Consider the following 17,509-nt stretch of genomic DNA (forward strand, 5'->3'; position numbering starts at 1 on the left):
TGCACATGCCTGTTGCGGGCATCTATGAAGCACCAGGAAAATATCAGGGACTTCGACCAGTGACCTTCCAGTGACCTTCCAGTGAGAGACCCAATGCTCTAACCGTCACACTGTCTGCCACTACGATCGACTTAGGGAACCATATCACCTGGACCCCGAAATGATCAGGAGCGCGTCGGGGTAAAAACCAATCACGAATGAATCCCCTGGATTGTCGTGCCGAAAGAGAGTGAACGTGACATGTGGCCCCTTCCCCTCCCCCCGCGTCGTCATGCCGGTGGGTTCATGAGGCGCTTACTGACCCCGTAGACCAGCTCGCCCACCATCCCGTTCCACATCTTGGTGTCGACGTCCCTGGCTCCGTACTTGCCATCTCCGACGATCTCTAGCCTGTAGGTGTAACCGACGTGCTTGGCGATCTCCGCGGCCAGCTCCACACAATACCCCTCGTACTTATCGTTCCCCACCAGCTGTTCGTGGTTTTTCTTCAGCATCACATACGGAGATTCCTGGAAAACAAGGAGCAAACACCTGACGGGTTGTTCTTCGTCTTTGTCATCCCACCGCATGCACTCAACATGAACCTTTTGTGTTTTTCTTTTAAAAGGGCAACTTGTAATAAAGCCTTGTACACTATCTTAGGTAATGCTCCGGCAATATAAACACTACCTTATCCTAGGTAACGCTACGGTAAGGTATACTCGGTGCGTTTATAAACGTAAGGCTTCACACCAACTTCAGTCAATTGCTTCGTAGACGCGAATGGAGCCATCGAATTACATTATTTATGGACTGAAAGAGGGAGGGCGGGGCTGTCTGGAATCTCTCTCCACAATGAGAGCTGACTCAGATCTGAGGGGCGAGCGGCCTTCCTGCTACTTCTGTCCCGGCCCGGCTGAGGTGACTGTAAAGGGGCTGTGTGGTGCTGAGAGTCTGCCCTCCAGATGGAGAAAGATTTGGGTTACGGTGGAAACAGCCATCGCGGGGGGGCCACGGGTAGACATGGTGCAAGGTGCAGTTGGGGAACTGTCCAAAGTGTGGCCAAGGTGGAGGTTTTACAAGGACAGAGTTCAGATGAGCCCAGGAGCACTTATACATGCAGGATACATGCAAGTTCCCTCCCTCCCTCCTTCTCATTCTCTCTCAGGCTCTTTTTTCCACTCTCTCTTTCTTCTTGTTTCATGCAGATGACTTGACCCACTAGTAATGACAGAAATTAAACCAACAGGGACCTATGTGGTGTACGAAATGGAAACCCTGCATTTGGAAATGAAAATTTGAAACAAATTACCTCTCCAATTTATCTGGGATTGTTGCCACTCATTTCTATCCCACTGTTAATCCAACCAAAACAAATCTCGATTTTTCCGTATAGCCTCTCCACATGTACATTCTATCATGCCAGTTTTATTGTCTGTGTTATGCAGCGCGGAACAGACACGACTGATTTCGCCAAAACTGATCAGAGGTGACCTTAACATGATGGGCTGATATGGCAGAGCAACAATGGAAACCCTGAATCCAGTCGCCAGGCATTTCCCAGAAACGGAAAGAGCACCATCAGCTGGCTTGCCAACCTTGACTGCTCTGACTGCATAGACAGACAAGAAAGCTGCTTCTAGGACAGTCCTGAAAGACACGCTGGCAACCTTAGCTTCTGCTGCCAAGGCATTGTCAAATTATGACGTGAGAGAATCTGATAATTTTTTCTTTTTGCTGCAGCGACATTCTGTTTACAAAGCTGAGCGGGAATATCTGCCACAATATAAGAGCGTGTTCCCAGAACTATGTCCGTAACATTAAACCGCACGGACATCATTTCACAGACCCACGTGGGGGTCGAGAAAAGCAACACTCAGCCGATCTCTGTTTGTTCCATACCAAACACCCTTTCTGTGAACGTCTTTCTCCATTCATTCATGAGTCACCCTCGGCATACAACAGCACGCTGAACATCCGACTCCCAGAACCGAGCCCATCGGGACTCGCAAGCTAGAGGGACTCACAAGGATGGTGGTCACTATGTAGGTCCGGTTCTGCAGGCCTAAAAAGTAGTCTTCCACGGCCGGAGTGTACACCGCTGTGTTGACATAGTTCTTGTTCTCGTTCCAGTAGCCCACCTGCAGTCAGAAGGGGTTCGGGACATTAGCATGCATACTGTAGCTGAGGAAAGGACACTTTTTAATTCAGTGTAACACATTCTGATGTAGTGGAACAGGCTCACCAAGCACAGTCGGGCTCGAGTGCACACTTGGCGTGGGCGTAGGCAGGTCCACTAACGCACGGGGCTAATTCTCCTAGCCAGTCCCTAAACCTTACCCAGGGATCGCTGAAACGTCCAACTGTACCCTCTGGGCCAGGATCATCCCTCTCAGGGCGTAATGAAGTCTTGGTGATATCGGCTAAAAGCTAATACACAGTCGTCTTTAGGAAGCCTACAAAGTCCCATGCACTGCAGCCCAAGTGATAAGAGAAATGTTCTTCAGGTATTCCAAGGTCAGTAAGTTGCTCTGCAGCTAACCTGTCATTGGTGACATTGTACTTACTCTGATTTACATGCTGTGGTGTGTCAGGTGAAATATAAATGGGTATATTATAAACTCAAAGAGCTGGGGAATTTAATATTCTGATTCGAAAAAACTAATTTTTTGCATATGAATAAATAATATGAAAATCCTAAAATTATGCTGTCAGAGAACTTGACAGCAAACATGTCACACACTGACATGATGGGGACATTGGACACAAATTAATTTCACTGTTCTATTTTTCTGGCCAGTGAATGACAAGCCATGGGGTGTGCAGTAAATCACAACTGAGTAGGTGGGTGGATTAAGGGAGTTCTCTGGTGGAGTCATGGGAACCCCCCCACCACAAAACCGATGACTGTGGAGGTTATGGATGAGTCCCTGGTCACCTTCAGTGGTCCACTTGGACTCAGTTCCATGACGCTGACCGTGTAGTTGGTACGATGGCCTTTCTCGTTAAACTGGACATGCCCAGTCAGACCCTCAATTCGAACCTGTGGGAGAAGTCAGAAATGGATCAGGATTGCTATGAAGAACTGCTAGGAACCCCCGTGTCCGTGCACTCTAGAACAACTGGAAGAACAATCCGGCAACCTTGCATAAAGAACCCCATGGGTCCTGACGTCGCAGAGATGAGAAACGTCGGAAAAACAAGTGGATCCTAGTTCTTTAACACCCAAGGATGTCAAACTTTTTCATTTATACTTAATAACTCCTAAACTACATCCAGTCCGCAATTTTTTTTAAAAAACATTTCAGATAAAGTTCTAGTAGAATTACAGACTGTTTTCAAAGAGAGTTCAGGAGACAAACGAAATTGACAGGTTCAGGGCATGTAGCGGGGGCCGGGGTACCAGCTTTGGCTAATTCTGAGCCAGGAAAACACCTGACTGCCTGAGCGTCTGGTGTTGAGATTCACTTCCGGGTGCGGACTGAGCGGTGCTGCCGGCCTACCTGCTGTAGGGCTCTCTGGATGTCGATGCCCTGGCCCCAGGGGGCAGGTGGGTTGGCCAGACACTCGCCAGCGTTGCCTCGCCGAGAGATGTCAATGCGCTGCTTCCGGAGGTTCTGGAAGGCGGTTGCCATGACGCTCACTCCGTCATACGTGAGGGCTCCTGTGTACTGAAATGGAAAATTCAAAGAGTCAACAATGAGAGGCACAAATACTGGTTTTCTTTAAAACTTGAGCGTGTGACTGGGAAGACCACTAACACCAGCTTTGGAACAGTCAGATCTTACCTTTAGTCTTCTCTTGGGCAGTTTGAGGTCTTTGCTGTCAAAGTCGACCCATTCCTCTATTGCCTTGCTGACATTTTCATCTGAGTAGTTCATCAACTGGAAACCGGTGATGTTGGCACCACTCTTCTGGAACTCAGTGAAGTTTAAGTCCAAAAAGCCCTGGGAAAGAAGGAATTGACATTCTTCTTACAAAACCGAAGAGAACATTAGCTAAGTAAACAAAACAGATCCATTAATGTCCCAGCTGTAATGATGATAGAGTAGATAATTGGATGACTGGCTCTTTTCAAGCCGCTGGTATTGAACGTTTTGGATTTCTCATAGCAGCCATTCAGCAGTTCACCCCCCCCTCCCCAAGAAGCTAGAGATTATAAACCCCTGCCAGGCAATCATTACAGATCTATGAAGCAGGAGATGAACAGACATTTTTCTACGACAAGCAATATCTGCGGATATATATTCAACTTAACCCTTTTGCCATATTGATTTACAAATTTGACTACTGCAAGCAAAGACATAATAAAATGTTTTTTCAAGCCAAACACAGGGACAGCTACCTGACAGTCTCTGAAAAAAAAATATATAAATTGCAGAACACTCACCAAACACATCCATATAATTGAAGAATTAAAATTTAATTGTTCATGGTTCTGATTGGCTTAGGGATATGCTCTGCAACCAAGTAGGGATATGCTCTGCAACCAAGTAGACAAGACTTAACCCACCTTGTTTGCAATTAATGACTGGGATCTCCAAAGTCTAAGAGCTTCACAAACTACATTAAACCTCCCATCTAGAGTCAGGCCAAAACCCGCTTCAGAAAGAGGCTTCAGCAAAGCGTTACTTCAATGCCTTTTCTGGATGACAGCAAAAGCTACAGATCTCGCTCACATGCGATTGTTCCCTCGCGGCTGTAATTAACGAGAACAGGGCTGGAGGTTTGGGGAGTCTTCACAGGTTGATAAGAAAGATCACGCCTTGTTACACAGACCATGCAGATTCAGCAAAGACAAGGAGTGTGTTGCTTTGTTTGTTGGTTGGTTTGTGTGCATGTGTGCGTCTAAGAGTGTGTGTGTGTGTGTGTGTGTGTTAGTGCGCCCCTCTGGCAAATGGCTGACATGGTAATGAACCTCAGGGATCTTACTTCACACAGTGTTGCGAGTTGCAGCCTTTGTGATCATCATTATTTACTAGTTGACAGCCCCCCAGCCCCCACCTCTGCACTCGATCCAATTACGCACAAAGAAGTCCTTCTTGTCCAATTGCAGTTTTTTCCTTCTTTATTTTCTTCATACAGCACAGTCCAATTATAAATTCAACAATCCTTCCGATGAAGTCACAGTTTGTGGAACGATGCTGTTTCCTTTATTTCACTATCCAATTATAGGGTGTACCTCAAATCTTCCGAGATTTGTCCAGTGGCGGCTTGTGGGTGGCATTTTTAAACTATGCTATTCACTTGAATGGGTAAGTGGGTCCAAACTTTTGACTGGTACCATGCACAAGCAAATATACACACACACACACACACATACACACACACACACACATAGACACGCATACGCATTTTCCCACACAAAATAATATGCTCAGGGCCAATGTTCCTTCTCATTTTTTGGGTTACTGAGAAAATGTCTGGTCTCCTGAGCAGAAACTTTAAAGTTCTGAGAATTCTGTGCAACTTCTGGCAAGCAATCACAGTGAACACAGAGGCTGGACCCACTTTAAGTTAAGTTTAAGTTTCAGACAGTAGCCAGTGGGCTACTGTGGATATTCAAGCATAATTTAGCCCTATGGCTATGCCCCATCAACAAAACCAGTGTAGCAAATCCTACAGCGTTTTCATATAGCTTTTGATTTAAATGATGTAGCCTACAGCAGCCTTTATGTGTTGTTCAATGCAGGCCTACATACAATTAACAGTTTTTGCTGGATTGCGTAAGCGGAGCCGGCCAAGAAGAGTGAATGTCTCTTGCTGAGTGAGTGACTGACTGACTGACTACCCCTTGTTAAATTGTGTAGTGGTTAGACACACAGACCGTCAAGCAAAAGGACCTGTGTTTGAGCCTCGTCACAGTCAGAACAAATTATGCATTAGGATTTGTTCAGGATAGACGAAAACTCTGCTGGATACAACCTTCAGTAGCTACATTATAGTAAAATAGTAAAAATAAAACTGTTTACGGTTATATTGCAAAAGTTTCTGGTGGATTTTCGAGGTACGCATCCGTGCATGCTTTTTGGGGTAATGTAGGCTAGATCACAATGGCTTGGGCAGTAAAAGAGGAGGGGTTTCCATGATTCTCTCGTCTTTTCACTTGACGAATAAGTCAGTTATTGTCACCTATATTGATAGTTATTGTATCAATGTCATTCACGAATGAAATAGTCAATTCTTATGACTATTCCAAGTAGTAAGTTAGATACTAGTAAGCCTATTACTGGCTAATAAGCTGTTATAATGGCCAGTGGCAAAAGTCATACAGTTCATAGATGCTATTTTTGGTGGAAGTAATAAGAAACGTAAGTCAGTTTAACACAATGCTTAATGGTGTCTAGTGAAATATTCACACTTGGTGTGATGTTAATGCGTGACAAAATGATCTAATGTCGAGACGCTACACTGACACTCAGCATACAACCAGCTTTGTGGCATAGTGGTTAAAGACAAACCTCTCACATGGTAGACCCAAGTTTGAATTCAGTGAGGGAAACAACATTAACCCCTTCTTATCGTGGGCAGGCTGAACTAGGCCTGTTTGGTTCCTCTTCTTGTTACGTTAGAGCCTGACATTCATGATTTGATACTTGGTCGGTAAAGGGTCCTGCACATGTAGGTTAGGGCTCTGACTCTAGGGCAATTAGCACCTCTCTCATTCACACAGGCAGTTCTCATCAGCAAACGCTATGCAGAAGTAAAATATAGTGCTTGAGCAATACATATAAGTCCCCCCCCCTTGACACCCTCATTGACTTTTACTAGCGTTTCTTTCCAGAGGTCGCGATAAGCATCTAGTGACAGTACTAGTCCAACCGCTGAAGGCTAAGCGCTAGAAAATACATCACAGCCTCTAAATTGGAAGAGCATTTTAGCTACTTTACATGAAATAGGTCACATGAATTGAATATAGCAATATTTATATAAAAACTTATTAGGTTTTAAAAATATGCTATTTGAATGAACATTCCATGTAAGGTGTTCTTGGCAAAACAGAGTGAAGCAGTTCAAGAAACGACAAATATAGTTTGCTTAGTTGTCAAATATATAGGTAAAAAGTAAATAAATTGTTTCCTCTCGCCAGTTATGCACTATTTGAGTTAAAACTGGTTAACAAAGTATCCCGAAATGTCACTAACTCACTAACTAGCTCCTTCATACTGATTGTTTTCAATAATATCCACAATTAGCATATCTCTCTTCGGTCAAATTAATTATCATTCATTAAATGACAATGAAGAATTTCTGAGGTTTCTTGGTAATTACGAGGGTAATTCCCTCGTAAATTGTAGCTAACCCCTCTGACTACTTGAGTTCTTAAAGGTTGATGCACTCTACTGAGGGACATACTGTTGTCTGATCAGGACTGCTAGCAGAATTGCGATGATCTACGTTTGTGCTTTCGCTACAGCCCATAAACCCACGGGTCAGTGACCGTCCCAAATGGGACATTCATTATAACACTCTGTTCCTCTGCCTACAACAGAATCACAGTCTCCTAGAGAGTTTGATTTGTTGTTATGGTTTGTCGAATTGAAAACCGTTCTGATTTGATCAACGGCGCTGAACTTTTCTACAGGGCATTTCTTCTGCGCGATTTGGAGCACGCGCGCAGCTCACAGGGAGCATTTCTTGCAAGAGCATAAATGATAATTCACTTGCTCAGTGGGTAATCAGCAATCTGCCTATACCGTGCTCTGCATAGACTAGCAGAAGAGATATAGCCAATCGGATACTGAGAAAATGAAGAGGCACCGGCAAATGGCACAATGCCATTGTGGATTAGTACAAACAAATGATTTCTAACAATATCTGCATTTGCTTAAACTACAGCGGTGCCAGACCGTTTTTGAACATTCAGTGGAGATATAAGTTATGTCACTGAAGTTATTATTCTTGCTGTGGCATATCTTGTGTCGTGATCAGAACACCAATTACTATCACTTTCACAGTAATTTTCATTACTGGGAGTTTCAGCAATATCTACATTGGTGACATTTCAAATATATTGAACATATATAATAAAATGCATTGGCAACGATTGGACGCTGCATTAAAGCTCTAATCGTGTCGGAGAAGCCGGACTTACCAAGTTTGCCAATATGTAGTGGTAATTCTTTAGGTTCTTCTTCTGAGCAGCGATCTGGAAAGCATAACAGAAAGGAGAATGATGTTCTTTGAATCAAGCATTTTCCATCCTGTCTAATGACGATAAAGCTATTATATTACAGACGTGGATTGAAGCGTCCCATTAACCATAGTTCTGCAAAATAGGAGCTAATTGGCCCCATCTTTGAGGAATTAATTGCTCGTCTCTGCCTGCACGTCTGACTAAAATATCAGGGCTCAGCAAAAAGGGGGCAGCTGGAACAACTCGCCGCGGAGGGCTGGGAAGGATTCAGCATCTGTCACTGTGGGAAGCCCAATTAGAGTCTTAATTACTACACGTTCACAATCTGCCTTAGAATGAGTAGTACACCTGTGATGTACAGACACAAGGCCACCAGTGGGGGCCTGAAGGAGGCAGCCACTAGGGGAGGTTCCTGGAGGCTGACCACTGGTTTCCAAAAGCTCACCAGAAAACTGCATGTTTACGAATGCACTGATTTCACTGGCTCTCTACAATTCAGAAGCCATTTTACCTTTTTGAACAAGCAGAAGAACTCGTACGACTTCAGTAATGTTCTGCTGATGTTGTTGTAAATATTCACAACAGAATGTCAACATACAACATCCAGTGGAAAAACAGGAATAAAGAGATCATACATGGTCAAAATAGCTGAAAGGAACTGCTATATTCCCAAACAAGCAACACTGCATTTATAAATAAAAAGAAAGGCCTTGAAAGTTACTGCATATGTTTTTTTAGTTTTACACCATCTCTACTTAACAGTGCTTGTGACATTTGCAGTAGGATTTTAAAAGGATCCTCTTTAGCTTTTGCAAAAACAGCAGCTCCTCTTCCTGGTCCACAGCAATCATATAGCATCACATAATACAGAGTAAAAATAAACAAGAAACACATTGCCAGAGCTACGTTCTAAATACAAATGTAAAATACTTAAAATATATAAATACAGCCACAGTAACTAACAGGGACTCCCTTTTCCCTGGGGAAACTGGCCGAATGATCTTTCAGAAGCAGAATGGAAACTGAATGATGGCTAGTACAGTAAAGCAAACAACACCACACAGTATAAAAGAGACACTAACAACACCACACTGTATAACAGAGTCACTAACAACACCACACAGTATAACAGAGACACTAAGAACACCACACAGTATAACAGAGACACTAACAACACCACACAGTATAACAGAGACACTAACAACACCACACAGTATAACAGAGACACTAACAACACCACACAGTATAACAGAGACACTAACAACACCACACAGTATTACAGAGACACTAACAACACCACACAGTATAACAGAGACACTAACAACACCACACAGTATAACAGAGTCACTAACAACACCACACAGTATAACAGAGACACTAACAACACCACACAGTATAACAGAGTCACTAACAACACCACACAGTATAACAGAGACACTAAGAACACCACACAGTATAACAGAGACACTAACAACACCACACAGTATAACAGAGACACTAAGAACACCACATAATATAACAGAGACACTAACAACACCACACAGTATAACAAAGACACTAACAACACCACACAGTTTTACAGAGACACTAAAAACACCACACAGTGTAACAGAGACACTAACAACACCACACAGTATAACAGAGACACTAACAACACCACACAGTATAACAGAGACACTAAAAACACCACACAGTATAACAGAGACACTAACAACACCACACAGTATAACAGAGACACTAAGAACACCACACAGTATAACAGAGACACTAACAACACCACACAGTATAACAGAGTCACTAACAACACCACACAGTATAACAGAGACACTAACAACACCACACAGTATAACAGAGACACTAACAACACCACACAGTATAACAGAGTCACTAACAACACCACACAGTATAACAGAGACACTAACAACACCACACAGTATAACAGAGACACTAACAACACCACACAGTATTACAGAGACACTAAAAACACCACACAGTGTAACAGAGACACTAACAACACCACACAGTATAACAGAGACACTAACAACACCACACAGTATAACAGAGACACTAACAACACCACACAGTATAAAAGAGTCTGACAGTACAGCATATCAATCCAATGTTATTTACCAGGTTGAGGATAAGGTTGAGTCTCTCGAGTTCACAGTCCAGGATGATGTTGTACTCCTTCTTCTTCTCTAGGTCCTGAATCACCTTAAGGAAGGACGCCTGGTCCATCCCACTGTCCAAGTTGACGGATGTCACCTGCCATGTCTTCTCTGCTGCCGTGTCTAGGATCTTCTGAAGCACTGTCAGGCCTAGAAGGTAAATACCAGGGATCTGTATTTTTAGTCTAAAGCAGACCTTGCATAGGTATCGACTGTTAGGTAAAAATGTCGTAGTTTTAGTAGTCCCTAAATTGGTGTTTACACCCTGTTTACTCAGCTTCACTGACTGTACTGGGAAATAAACAATGATTTGAGATATTTCCGAGCTGACTTAAGTCCTACGGTATAGCCTGAGTGGATTCCCTCTACACAGCTTCTACAGTACACAGGACCACTCAAGGCCCACGATAGGTACATTTCTACAATATGCCATGAATTAATGTGAATGTTTTCGACGACTAAAGGACCCATTCATGTCATTTAGCAGATGTTTCTATTCAGAGCAGAGATGCACACAAAAGCGGAGGTAACGCGGTCAAAAACAGAGGTAAGAGGTCAGAGGTAATGTGGTCAGGGGTAATGTGGTCAGAGGTAACGCGGTCAGAGGTAACGTGGTCAGAAGAAAATGCGGTCAGAGATAACACGGTCAGAGAACGCGTTCAGAGGTAACGCGGTCAGAGGTAACACAGTCAGAAATGATGCGGTCAGAGGTAACGTGGTCAGAGATAACGCGGTCAGAGATAACGCGGTCAGAGGTAATGCGGTCAAGGGTAACGCGGTCAGAGATAACACGGTCAAGGAATGCGGTTAGAGGTAACGCGGTCAGAGGTAACATGGTCAGAGGTAATGCGGTCAGAGGTAACGCAGTCAGACGTAATGCGGTCAGGGGTAACGTGGTCAGAGGTAACGTGGTCAGAGGAAATGCGGTCAGAGATAACACGGTCAGAGAACGCAGTCAGAGGTAACCCAGTCAGAGCTAACGCGGTCAGAGGTAACACGGTCAGAGGTAACGCGGTCAGAGGTAACGCGGTCAGAGGTAACGTGGTCAGATGTAACACGGTCAGAGGTAATATGGTCAGAGGTAATGCGGGACACCGTTCAGACAGAGGCTGGCTTTCTAAATGCATACTAGCATCCTTCTGATTGTCATCGGGAAGCAACTAAAAACATCTCACACCGGCACCTCCATAATCCTGATATCACCAGCAGCATGTTTGAAGGAGAGCGCTACATACAGGAAAATAACAGTCAGAGAGTTTATACACCAACCAGGTCAGAGGTCTGGACAAGGCGAGTTTCTCGTGAGAATAGAACACTTTATTTACATACTATGTGATTCTGATGTAAATGTGATTCTGATGCAAATGTTATTTAAAACAAATTGTTGGCACAACATTTGTTGTAGTCAGAATAGGCAAATATTGCGATGTATTAAATGGCAAGTGATGACTCAAAATGTGACAAACAGTTGTTGTCTGTAATTAAACAAAATGTTAAAAAAACTACAAAAAGGGTGAAAATAACTACACATAAATAGAGTGAAAACAAGGGCATGTGAAATAGGTTAATCGCCCCGTCAACGAAAGCGTATTAAATGAACAGGTATTATGAAGTGTTCACGGCGTAGGGGGGTTTGGTCACAGTGCCACTGTAGGACGAGAATGGAGGATGTGACCGAGGTACACACCAGACAGCTGTGTTTTCCCTGATGCTTTCACATCAGTCACCTGAAACTGCTGTCACCTCACCAGAAACCGTGACAATCTGGCAGGGACGCGGTTGCCTGTGTGTTCTACTCAGCCAGAGTAAATGTGTTGCCTCACATCTGCCTTCCCAAGGGCCCCCGAGCTTGAAAACGACCAAATTTAGCATTTGAAATGGCTCACCCTTTCAATTCTGGAAATGGGAACGTTGAGTAGTTTTTACAAAGCGGAAGACAGGGAAGGAGTACGTTTGAAGCCAGTTAATCTGGAGACATTATGCAGTCGGGGGGGGGGGGGGGGGGGGGGGGGTGTGATGATAGTAAGAAGGGTCTATGAAGTGGAGAGAACTTATTCAGTGACCCCCCCCCCCGCCACTTCCTCCCCCCACTCTCTCACTTCTCTCTTCGAGGAACAGGACTTAAAATGGGTGACGTGATTACAGCTGAACCATTTGAATGAATGCCATTCCTGTACGCACAACACAGGCTCGTCAGTATTCCCCTATATAAAACCCCTCAGATTTAAGTTACTCCATAGGGTTTAGTGATAACTGGATGTGGTAGAGGGAGAGAGGAGAGACAATTCTTTCTATTGTGGCTTTCTATTTAGAATCGTCATTCTACGATATTTAAAAAAGACTTGAGTTACATCGCACGGTATAAAGTCGTAGATTAAATCACGGTACAGGAATGTATGTGTCACGGAAGGCAACTAAGACTGCCCTCTGATCCATTTCCCATGAATTAATTACTTCATTTCTGTCCAGTATTTATGAGTTAGTGTTGGTAGTTATAGGAATTTGCAGTGTCTTAACATGTAACTTGTTTTAGTTTGGTGGCATGTTATTGTGTGTATGTGGTTGTCATTTGAGTTGTTTTGGGTTCGTACGCGTGTGTTTTGTTTTGGTGGTATGGACTTCGCTTTTGTTGCAGCTTTGACAGCTCTTGGTTTGACACGCCCACTCCGTCTGATCCACATCTGCCATCAACTGACGCAGCTAATGAGACGGCTGCAACGATTGGCCAAGCGGCAAATAAAAGGATTTCTGAAATCCCAATAGCGGAGAAGGTGAAAACGATAGACAGAGGGAACGGGCAGGCCCAAAATCTGAGAAAAGCCCTGCCGGCGATGTGCAGCCGGTCGATCGCTGGAGATCACACAAATACCGATTCGTTGGATATTAGGGTACCTGTTCTATGCGCTCTTTCAAACCAATTCTGGTTCAAATCAGTTTATTAGTAGAGGTTTAGTCCTCTAGTTTAACCCCTAGGTGGTGACACATGTTTTCCATGTGCATGAGGCCACAGAATGTTTTAACCCCACACTCCACCCAATTCCATCCCCCCTCTCCACCACGAACACACCCTTTCTCACAAAGAGTACACAAATGTTAGCAAACAAATCCCCAAAGGAAAAGAGAACATTCCACCCCCCCCCAAATTTAATTGAAGTACAAACATTGGTATTAAATGGATTGCACTTAAGTGATACATTTCATTTATTCATACATCACATTTTCCTCCTAAGTACTTCCATCTGATATGTTTCATTATCAGCATCATTATTTTGACTCAATAACAGTACCTCGCGGGAGAGCAGAAGTATTAGCATAGAAATAAGGATGGGACAGCGTTCCCGTCCCGATATACTGTAAATACAATCCCTGGAGATGTGATACAGCACCTAACAACAGAGCACTGATCAAAGCAAAGCCATGTGATGGAAACACAGAAGGGCTGGATGTCGCTAAAGAAATACAGAAGAGCTACGAATCACAACTGTGAATGTTTTTCAGGTAATATCCCCCCAGCCTACTGTAAAATGCCCCCAGCCTACTGTAAAATGCCCCAGCCTACAGTAAAATGCCCCCAGCCTACAGTAATATTCCCCTAGCTTATATGTAATATAACCTCAGTCTACAGTAAAATGACCTCAGACTACATTACTATTCTCCAGTCTACTGTAATATGCCCTCAACCTACATTAACATTCTCCAATCTACAGTAATATGACCACAGCCTACATTAACATTCTCCAGCCTACAGTAATATGCCCTTAGCCTACATTAATATTATCTAGTCTACTGTAATATGCCCTCAACCTACATTAACATTCTCCAGTCTACTGTAATATGCCCTCAACCTACATTAACATTCTCCAGTCTACTGTAATATGCCCTCAGCCTACATATATTTTCTCCAGTCTACAATAACATAACCTCGGCCTACATGAATATTCTCCAGTCTACAGTAATAAGCTGTCAGTCACTCATCATCATCATCTTTTGATAACGATTAGGACACTTTGGAAAGGGTGGTCAGGTGTGTTTCAGGTCAATAAATACATAGTGACAGGTAGGCTAGAGAGTATTCTGTTGGAACCTAGATCAGCAACACAACCAGGTGAACTTAGGACTGGTTGTCCTGGTCCTAAGTTTACCTGGTTGTTCCGGTCGTTAGTTCACCTGGTTGTTCCGATTGTTAGTTCACCTGGTTGTCCCGGCCATAAGTTCACCTGGTTGTCGCGGCCCTAAGTTCACCTGGTTGTCGCGGCCCTAAGTTCACCTGGTTGTCCTGGCCCTAAATTCACCTGGTTATTGCGGTCCTAAGTTCACCTGGTTATTGCTGTCCTAAGTTCACCTGGTTGTCGCGGTCCTAAGATCACCTGGTTGTGTTGCTGATCTAGGTTCCAACAGAACACTCTCCAGCCCACCTGTTCCTATGTATTTACTTTATTGACTTGCTGGTCATCTGAACATGAGCAACTATGGCCATAATAGGTCATGCACTCTTATAATCGCTCTGATCTCCATTCAGCAGCCAGAAGGAACAGGCCACCCGTTGGAGTCCAGCTCTGATCTAGGTCTGCTCCTAGGTTCCGACCCTACTAGTGAGTTTTTCCTAGTCCCTGTGCATCAACATTTGCTGTTGCTTTTTTGGGCGAACAGGGGTCAATAAAAACAAGTATTTGATTTCCGTGGGTCTCTCAACGGATCTGAGCCCCATGTGAGGAGGCTGGACAGTGAAGGAAGAGTCTATCGCTGTGTGATGTTCTTAACACTAACAAGCACCAGAGGTGTGAAACCCGCTTTCAAATGTCTCCCCCATAAAAGCGCACATAAAGGGCTCAAGTAGTTGTGCCACGGGTCCTCAGTCATGATCAACAGGTACATTGGACCGGTCTTTCGCATAAAAGCTGACTGACTATGAAAGTGTTTATGTAACTATAAGCTATCCATAATCCCAACACCTGACTCAGTGAACTTCCACAGCGATTCAGACAGCGGCACTGTACATTATGAAAGTGGCAGGTGTGCCGTTCTCTTTGTCCACGTCTCTAGGAGACTTGAGGAAATACATAAATGATGACACAGTGGGGGCTGGTGTGGCCCACGCTACAGCAACTGTAAGTTAGTAATTCCTTGGGGATGTTGTGTTGCTTTGTTCAACCCGCATTCTGTCCCCTCTGGGATCAGAGGCGCTGATGTCTTTACATCCTGTGCTTCTTAAATCTGATTGGATGCTAATTTTACAGTTATGCCATTGTCCAACAAGATTATGAGTCCAACATGTCAGAGGTTTATCAAGGATCATCCTCTAGTCAGAAACATCTATAAATGTCTTATTAAACTTACTCTAGTCAGAACCATCCTAGATGAGTCTTATTGATCATACTCTAGTCAGAACCATCCTAGATGAGTCTTATTGATCATACTCTAGTCAGAACCATCCTAGATGAGTCTTATTGAACTTAATCTAGTCAGAACCATCCTAGATGAGTCTTATTGATCATACTCTAGTCAGAACCATCCTAGATGAGTCTTATTGATCATACTCTAGTCAGAACCATCCTAGATGAGTCTTATTGATCTTACTCTAGTCAGAACCATCCTAGATGAGTCTTATTGATCATACTCTAGTCAGAACCATCCTAGATGAGTCTTATTGATCTTACTCTAGTCAGAACCATCCTAGATGAGTCTTATTGATCATTCTCTAGTCAGAACCATCCTAGATGAGTCTTATTGATCATACTCTAGTCAGAACCATCCTAGGAAGCCGTTGTGGATTTTTTTATTGGACTTATTCCTATAAAAGTCTTATAAGAAACCACCCACTGTAATCGTATACGATTGGTTCCTATAAAGAGGTTATAAAACCAATATAAATTATCCAATAACAATCCTATAGTAAATAATGATAGGAAATCCTAAATAATCGATTCATCTTCCTCTCGTCTGATTCTTGCACGCTGTGATGAGATTTTCTCTCCCTCTCCATTTCTGTCTCTTAAGAACTAAGGTTTATGGTCTCGTGGGTATGATCACTCCCTCTCTCGCTCTCTCCGATCATGCCTAGAATACTGTTTTGTTAAGCTCATGCCTTATTTAATGGTATCATTCATTTCACCATGTGAAGTAATTCCACATGCCTGTCATTCTAATTCTCAGACCAATTCCTTTTAATCGGTAGTTGCTCGCATGTGTGTCTGTTCGTTCTTCCATCTACTGATATTTTTCATAATATACACCCCTCACATTTTTGTAAATATTTGATTATATCTTGGACATTTTCACTTAGGGGTGTACTCACTTTTGTTGCCAGCGGTTTAGACATTCATGGCTGTGTGTTGAGTTATTTTGAGGGGACAGCAAATTTACACTGTTATATAAGCTGTACAACTCACTACTTTACATTGTAGCAAAGTGTCATTTCTTCAGTGTTGTCACATGAAAAGATATAATCAAATATTTACAAAAATGTGAGGGGTGTACTCACTTTTGTGAGAGAATGTATGTCGTAAATAAATTTGCACTGTTTCATTCAGGAAATCTTTATATAATAAAATTGAAAATGGTGTCTTAGGGAAGTCCTATGAAGAGCGATATTCACAGTGAATGGTGACCTATGACATATTTTATGGTTAATCCCTGATTCAGAACTATAGTAGACATTATGTAAGTAACAGATCAGCATGAATAATGGCCACCAACTCTCATCTCCACAGCCAATGAACAGTTAATATCTTTAATACAGCTTCAAATGACATTAGAGTGTAAAACAGAGCAGCAGGATTCTCCAACTAGGTCATTTCTAAACAATGTGCAACATGATTTGACACATCTGATTGGAAAACAGACAGCAAGATGAATGCACAGTCAGTCGAACATGGGCAGTCTGGCGTGCGAATGAACCAAGCTCTCCAAACGGCTCCTGTCGCAGCAATAAGACTGGCAGAGGTTAAACCCAAACAGCCAAAACAGCGCTGTTGTGACTGCTGTCAAAGGCAAGGGCATATGGTGACAAGCTGCTGGACTCTGGGCAGAGGTTGCCCTCCCCCACAGTTTGAGAAAAACACAGAATCACAGAGCAGGACTTAATTTCTTGATTCTGTAAGTAACAGTGACACAGTTAAGAAGGTGCGACCTAGGGTCAGCAGAATATCTCCATTATTTTCTGTTGATTTGATCACAATTGACGCAAATCATTTTCTCATTTTACACTTGAATATTGCTATGCCAG

At 43.3% G+C, this 17,509-nt stretch overlaps 1 protein-coding gene across 6 annotated transcripts in view; it reads right to left on the reverse strand.

Moving 5' to 3' along the window:
• Positions 1-17,509, reverse strand: part of gria1b (glutamate receptor, ionotropic, AMPA 1b) — a 64,946-nt gene that overhangs the window by 23,994 nt on the left and 23,443 nt on the right. For all 6 annotated transcript variants that reach the window (XM_010897042.3, XM_010897043.3, XM_010897041.3 and 3 more), the window contains exons 4-10: positions 10,247-10,434; positions 8,075-8,128; positions 3,768-3,926; positions 3,483-3,650; positions 2,918-3,022; positions 2,007-2,120; positions 303-509 (exon numbers count right to left, since the gene is read on the reverse strand). In XM_010897042.3, the coding sequence (XP_010895344.1) occupies positions 303-509; positions 2,007-2,120; positions 2,918-3,022; positions 3,483-3,650; positions 3,768-3,926; positions 8,075-8,128; positions 10,247-10,434 (995 nt within the window). The remainder of the gene's footprint in view (positions 1-302; positions 510-2,006; positions 2,121-2,917; positions 3,023-3,482; positions 3,651-3,767; positions 3,927-8,074; positions 8,129-10,246; positions 10,435-17,509) is intronic.

Source organism: Esox lucius, chromosome 7, assembly GCF_011004845.1.
Source record: "Esox lucius isolate fEsoLuc1 chromosome 7, fEsoLuc1.pri, whole genome shotgun sequence".
Lineage (NCBI taxonomy): Eukaryota > Metazoa > Chordata > Actinopteri > Esociformes > Esocidae > Esox > Esox lucius.